We start from the raw sequence: 7,500 nt of genomic DNA, 5'->3' as shown, positions 1-7,500 counted from the left end.
TGGGGCGACCCAGACCTCGCCCCAGTGATTCATTTCATGGGCTGTCTGACACGTTATCTTCCTGCAGTCACACACACACACACACACACACACACACACACGCACGCGCAGGGAAGCACAGTCACACGCATTTAGATACATTATCTGACACGTTATGTATTCCCACCACACACACGAAAGGTAACACACACACAGGTTAGACACACACACACACAATCTGACAAATTGTCTCTTATCACACGCCGGGTGAAACACAGAGAGGCTGATTGAGATACTAGGGTGAATGAAACAGCTCACACACCCACACACACACACACACCCACCCACGGCTTGGTGTCAGGTCGCTCTGCCCTTAGAGCTCAGTGAGTCTTTGTCAGTAAATGACAACCAAACCTTTTATCGCCTGGCCAACAAAAGCCTCTCACTTTCACACACTCTCTCTCTCTCTCTCTCTCTCATACTTCTAAAACACACACACCTCTAGTGACTAAATAACAGGGAGACCCTTCAAAAATGGCCCTTACGTTATTTGGGCTGGGATTAGCTAGTCTTTCCTTCAAAGCTCTGATACGCATTGGACTAATCCTGTCTTCCTTTTGTATCGGAAACTTTGGGATTCCCGAGGTTGAAATTGCCATCAAATACGTCACCGGGGTAAAAAATCGACTTCATTCGACTTCATCAACGTCAGCTGCTGACGTCAATCAAGATGGCTGCTCTGCACATAAACTAAGTGAAAGCTGTAAGAAGACTGTTTATTAGCGCTTCTGTCTTATTGTGTCTCATTCAGTCAAAATAGCATAGTTCCTTGTTATCACCTTGTATTGCTAACAATGGCTAACTTGAATAGAACTACAAAATGAGTTTTTCGCGAATGCAGCGTTATCCATGCTATGGATTCATACACACACATACTTTACTGTACATACACACACACACACACACACACACACACACACACACACACACACTCGATTCAACCCCAGCCTCATACACAAATAAGCAAACGCTTTAACAAACACACAAAAGCCTTGAACATTCTCCCTCACCCACACACACACACATAGCGGCCAAATATGGCTGCGTTGCCATGTCGACAGAGGGCTTGTTTGGTCATCTGCTGCTCTCTAGGTCCTTGACGCTGCAATCAGCTGTGCGCCTGGTTACCACGGCGATGCAGTATCACCCAAGGCTGGGGTGTGACGGGTCGAGCAGTCACGCTCAGACCAAATACACACACACACACACACACACACACACACACACACACACACACACACACACACACACACCCTACAGAGAGATGTGCCCTCGCTTGCCCAAGAGACACAAAATTAGCGTTTGAACAGGCTGGTCTGTTCAGATAATTAGACGCAGCCGGGCCACGGAAGTTCAACCAGTTCAACCTGAGTGCGGTCTATTCAAGCACTCAAACGTCTATAGCATGAAAGTTGATATGCTGTACCGGTACATAACCAAGTGACAGACTGATACTCAGAGGAAGCGACCATGCCAGCCCAGCCCAGCGTGTGTGCGTACAGGATATTCAAATAGGCCAGCTGCCAACAGGATCTGGGTTCACTCTGACAGGTGCATATCCTGTGCAGGCAGGCTGTGCACATAGTTTCAGTTGAATTCCTAAATCAATAACACACATGCGCAAAAGCACCACTCGTTACCCTGAATAACCTGTGAAGGGCGGGTGTTTGTATGTGTATATGTGTGTGTGTGTGTGTGTGTGTGTGTGTGTGTGTGTGTGTGTGTGTGTGTGTGCGCCTGGTGGGATAGCCGTGTGTGGGCTGTTACAATCAAAGCTGTGAATGAACAATGAAGCCTTAGTGAGCATTGTGGTTGCTAGCTAAAGCTAAATCTGGCTGTGTTTCCCGCTTGAGTTAGCTAGCTATATAACGTTGTATATTGCTAGCTAATGTAATCTAGCCAATTTACGCAAACTAGTATACTGCAAAGTAATGCAGTCAGCCAACCTAACTAATATGGTTAAAACGAATTAAATCCAGCTGCTCGCTAACGTTAATGTTGAGCACTTCACATCAGATAGCTATTTGACTTCCCATGAAACATAGCTTAGTTAGCTTGCTAGCTAACGGAGCACTAACGTTAGCCAGTAATATTATTAGCTAATGTACTGAAATTTACTCCAATTCAAACCATCAAAGTTTTTGATACATTTCATGCAAGTAGACATGATGGTAGGTATGTAGTGATTGTAGGTTGTTGTTCATTGTTATGATCATGTTAGGGGTTGTCCTCCAGGCTTACCAGCTAACTAGCAGGCAGCCAGTTGATTTTAGATGACTGCAAGGAAGTTAGATGAGCTGCTGGCCGTCTTCCAGGCTGCTTAGGGAAACTAGCTTGGTATAAAATAGCTATCTAAGTAGTCCAGTGCTAAAGTTATCTAGTGCTAACGTTAACTAAAGTTGGCTGACTTGTCCAACATGGACAAGATAATGGAAGAGCCCTGACTGGAAGAAAGTTGACAGGAGGAGAGGACATAGAGATGAGAGGTGAGATACCTGATGTTAGCCAAAGAGACACTACATTAATTAGATCCTTGCAAGTTTAAAAATAATGTGGATGGATGGATGGATGGATGTGTTTATAGCTTATGTTTATGTTCTGTTAATTTGTGGATAGGAGATGAACATGGACACCACAATGGAGGAGAGGTGACAGGAGGAGACCAACATGGACAAAAGACAGGAGGAGAGGTGACAGGAGGAGACCAACATGGACATCAGAGTGGAGGAGGCCAGGGAGAGAGGTGACAGGAGGAGCTAGTCTCATGTTTCTAATAGATGGTGTGTTCTCATCAACATTCACTTAAGCTGTGTCCTTTCTGGATGATCTCCACTGCTCTGAGTTAAAGATGATATTAATCTAATATGATGTGTGTAGTTCTTTATAGATCTAGCCTCTTAATTTTGCTCTCAAAGTGCACCAGATTTTAATATGAAATTGACAAAATTTTCTGCCACCCCGCACCAGGACTAATGACTATGACCCTGGTATTTCTAAAATCCTACGTACGGCCCTGTACATACAGGAGCCTGAACCAGTGCATGCTTCGTAATGTATCTTAGGCCTGCCAAGTGTGCATGTAGGTGTTTGTGTGTGTGAGGGCAATTTATTGGTGTCTGTAAAAATGTGTGCATGTGAGCAAGCCACTGAGCTTGCACAGTAGGTTGTGGGAGGGATCGCGTGTCAGGCAAAAGTGTGTGTGTGTGTGCGTGAGAGAGAGAGAGAGAGAGAGAGAGAGAGAGAGAGATAGATAGAGAGAGAGCCTGTCTGTCTGTGAGGGTCAGTGACTGTAGCCTACTTGGCAGCAGCAGGTCATGCAAGTTCACAGCTTTGAGCGGCGCCCTGGAGCACTTCCTGGTATCGGCCGAGGCCAATGACGGGGCAGTGTTCGGGAGCAGGGGGGACGTCACTCGCTAGGATTGCGAGAACCGAACAAAAGGCGCAAGATAGGGTAACCAAAACTACTCATCGGTCAATTATTACAGCCTAAATACACACACAATACCCCCCCCCCCCCCACACACACACACACACACACACACACACAGGTAGGCCTATAGTAACCGATATATAACAGTTAGTCAACCGCATGTCTCTGTACCGACGCACTTGCCTCAGAATAACAACAATTATAAGTCCATTTCTGCTTTCACAGAAAAGCGAAACGGGAGGGCACTTACTGAAACTTGAGCCTGACTTGCTCATTGTCCGGATTGCAATAGAGCCGCTCCAACTGCTCCTGCGAGTCATCCGCGATGCTCTGCCACCTCTGAGTGCTGCACTTCCGGATCTGCCAATGGTACGGCAGCACGGTGTGGTGGTGGGCGCAGTCGCTCCCGTACACACACAAGCCCTGCAGGAACTCCACACATATAGAAACCGAGTCGGCCTGGTGCGTGTGATACTGTAGCTGGGTGAGCAGCTCAAAGACTAGATCCAAGGAGGCCTCTTCGCTTTTATCCTGAAATATCACTCCTTTGTAGGGTTGGGCAAGGGGAGGGGAGCGGCCGTCGTTGATGGAGAGGCAATTCGCCCCCCGCAAGGCTTCTGAGGCAAAGAGGTCATTCATCTTGTTGCCCCCCTGGCAGGGCGGGGCTGACAGCGGAGTGTCCCGGGGGGAGGGGGTTATCGCGGCCGCCGCCGCCACGTCTCCCGCCCGCGGGGGGAGTTTCAGTTGGAAACGGCACTCGTTCGTGTCCATTGTCACCCGCTGGAGGTCCAGGGTTACCTTCGGCCTCTCCGCCCGCTCGGTCTCCTCCAGCTCGGCCGTGGCGTCCGCCATTTCCGCGTCCGTGTCGCCGGTGATCAGACCCGCCACACCGGCCGCTCCCGAGTCTTTTAAACACACCTGGGCGATGTGCGTCTGTTTCACTACCACCGCCGCGCAGAGGTTCCCCGGCGTCCTCCCCGGCGTGTTCCTCAGGACGAACACCCCGTCTCCAGTAACTAGAGCGTCCGTACTCAACAGCGAGGTTAGGATGGGGTCCTCCAGGGCTCTGAGGCATTTTGTGTCTACTTTCCTCTGTCCGTGTTTCTTTTTGAAATAGGGCTTCACTAGAGGTATTTTGTCGGTAAGCCCAACCATCGGTTGTTCGGTAAAATCCCGGTCCCCCATATTAATGCTCATATCCAGCGCGAGCGCCGCGGGTCCGCTGTCCGTATTTGTCGCATCTGCCGGTTTCTGCAGGATATGCAAAGTTTTCTCCATGGTCACCAGGACACACCAAAGCACCAACCGTCCTGGAAGAGGGACAGAAAGAGAGAGGGGATTGAGAGGCAACCCAGCTAAAAGCCTTTATAGGCTACCATGTCATCATGACCGAGTTTCGAAAGTCCAAGGCATGTCTCCTGCAGATATCAAACTTGTTAGTCACTCGGCTATCAATCGTCTTATAGTTCGAGGGTAAAACGAATCATGGGAACCCGTCTTTCGTTTATTTAGCCTTCTTTTAGAACAGAAGTGCGTCATATCTCACCGTCATCTCAGTTTTCTACCCATGATAGCTTTTGGAGTGGCTTAAGCGATTTGGAAATAGGTTCGTTTTATTGGATTCTGTCCCTAACGTCATGCTGCAATTGGCAGTGCGTCTGCAGTGCGATAAAATCATTGTTAAACTGCTACAAAACGTCCTTCCCTCTTGGGAATATTTTGATCACCGTCGGCTGATACACGGAGTCTAGTGTCTACGTGCCCGTTACAAATCGCTGCTCGAGCAAGTTTGCACGTAGTCTGAGTTAAAACGATCCGCACGCAGCGAATGAGGAGGGACTGCGGCGAAGCAACAAAGACCATAGGGGTTTCCACCGCATTTCCTCGTTTCCACGCGCATTAAGTAGCATTTACACGCAAAATACGGGTATTCACAAAGTAAAGCGATATCACGTTCATATAATCGAGTCGTATCGAGAGCAAATCTTTACATTTTAGCTTCCATCGAGTGAATAGCCTAGCCTACTGCATGGGTGCCGCAGCGGAGCGATCCGGTGATTTATTGTAGCGCTGCGCTCCCAGAGCCCATCCAGCATACATAACGACCGACACTACGCACATTCCCTACCTGTTTTAAAACCCTATCGCGATCCTCCCGTGATCTCGTCTCCTTTCGTGGCTAAGGCCCCGCTCGATCATCGATGTATCTCGTAGGCTATAGCGATCCGCGTTTAAACTGTAAACCTGTCTGGGCTGCGGGGGTATAGTGCGCGACAAAACGGCCGTTTGTCACTCGTTCTCCAGTGTCTACCGGAGGCTCAGTTCCGCCAACTCCTGTGGTGGAGGGAGGCGGGCTAGCAGCTCTTGCGGGGGAACGCGCTGTGCTCGGCTCTCGGCCACTCACGGCGCTCTAACCCGGTCAGGGGCGGGGCTTGGCATCAAAGGAGCACAGCGAACGCAAAAAAGAGAGAGAGAACGAGAAAGAGGAGAGGGGGAGGAAAAACGAAACTGGTGAGTCGTGCGGAGGCTCTGCTACGAAGCCGCCCTGGCAGCGCACCCAGAGGTGTGCTGAACCGATCGAAAGCACGGTCGAGTCACCGTGTTGTTTTCTGAGATGACTATTTTTGTGATACTGACTGACTGGCTGAGCCTGTCGGTTCCAAGGTTGTTTGCCTACTCAAACAGCAATTTCCAGTATGGGGAGAGATATGCTAAAGCAAACACACACCACGCGTGTACTTATACAGATAATAATCATATTTGCGCAATAACCACGTGCTGCTGAGGTCATATAGGCAAGTCATTACGCACGTGTCTTCAGACTAAACACAGTAGGTCAACAGGACGCAGGCAACCCCATCGATGCAGTATCTCTTCTGGGCTGTGGCCTAAAGTTGACAGGCCTTCAGCCCGCTCAGTCAAGTGTGTCTTCATGTGGACCTATATTGTGTCCATCGATAGATGGACGTGCCGGACAGCGTGCAGGCCGGGGCCCCTGGATGACGTCCCCTCCGCCTGATTAACAGAAACGACAAAGGTCAAAAGGGCAATTCTTCCCACAAATGCACGTGACGGCTTTTTGACACGCAAACCTTGTTTACTCCGTTCCACACACACACACGCCACAGCTTAAACCGTCTCACACACTCACAGCCCAGGCCTGTGGACAGACACGGGCATGAGAGCACAGCGTGATCTACAAACACGCACACACACACACACACACACACACACACACACACACACAAGGGATCTGGAGCAAGCTACAGAGAGGGATGATGGGATAGGCCTCCACAGACAGCCCAGGTCAGACTACCCAGTTAACATGGAAGCAATTAGGAAAGTGTGTAAAACTGTCCTGTCGGACCACATGCAGTCAACACTGTCAACCAAGCACATAATAACCCAAATTACAGGGTCTGTCTCACCTGTTTAACACAGCAGAGCTGACGTAAGTGAAGAACTGCCTGCTTAGACTTATGCGTATGTGTTTCCAGCATTCCTCGCAAACCAACGTGCATAATGTGCGTAACCTTCATGTTTTTACTTGTCTAGATAGGCCGTTCTTTTCTGCCCTCAAGAGCTGATCTCTTCTTTTCTTTCTATGTCACTGTGCATCACACAAATGATCAATACATATCCTCTCAGAAAAAAACAGTGTTCTGTAGAATCATCTGTCCCTCTGGGGGGAACCCTCTGAAAAAAAAATCCAGTTTGGAACCAAAATAGGTTCCATCTTGACCTGAAAATGGTTCTATCGGAAACCCTTTTTACAGAGGGTTTGACCTACTGGGACAACATATACTTTTTTTTTTAAGGGTATCTGATTCTACACTATAAAGGGCGCTACTTTTGTGAGAATACAAGAACGAGGTTCCACGTGGATCCCTAAACATTTTCAGCTCGTTGTTTCCTGACCTGAAAAGGGTACTATATAGCTAGACCAACTGATGCATCTTTAGGCACTTAAATAGAATATCACAAATTAGAGAGACTTATTGAATTGCAGTAATAGGGGTCTGTCGCTGTCT

General features: G+C 48.6%; 1 protein-coding gene across 1 annotated transcript in view; it reads right to left on the bottom strand.

The window, feature by feature from the left end:
* tiparp (TCDD-inducible poly(ADP-ribose) polymerase) overlaps positions 1-5,690 on the bottom strand; it is an 18,197-nt gene extending 12,507 nt beyond the window's left edge. The window contains exons 1-2 of the mRNA XM_084446571.1: positions 5,598-5,690; positions 3,720-4,779 (exon numbers count right to left, since the gene is read on the bottom strand). Of these exons, the coding sequence (XP_084302697.1) occupies positions 3,720-4,747 (1,028 nt within the window). The 5' untranslated portion in view covers positions 4,748-4,779; positions 5,598-5,690. The remainder of the gene's footprint in view (positions 1-3,719; positions 4,780-5,597) is intronic.
* Between the last annotated feature and the right edge of the window lie 1,810 nt (positions 5,691-7,500).

Source organism: Borostomias antarcticus (assembly GCF_949987555.1).
Source record: "Borostomias antarcticus genome assembly, chromosome: 1".
Classification (NCBI taxonomy): Eukaryota; Metazoa; Chordata; class Actinopteri; order Stomiiformes; family Stomiidae; genus Borostomias; species Borostomias antarcticus.
This window is presented reverse-complemented; position numbering and strand designations above follow the sequence as displayed.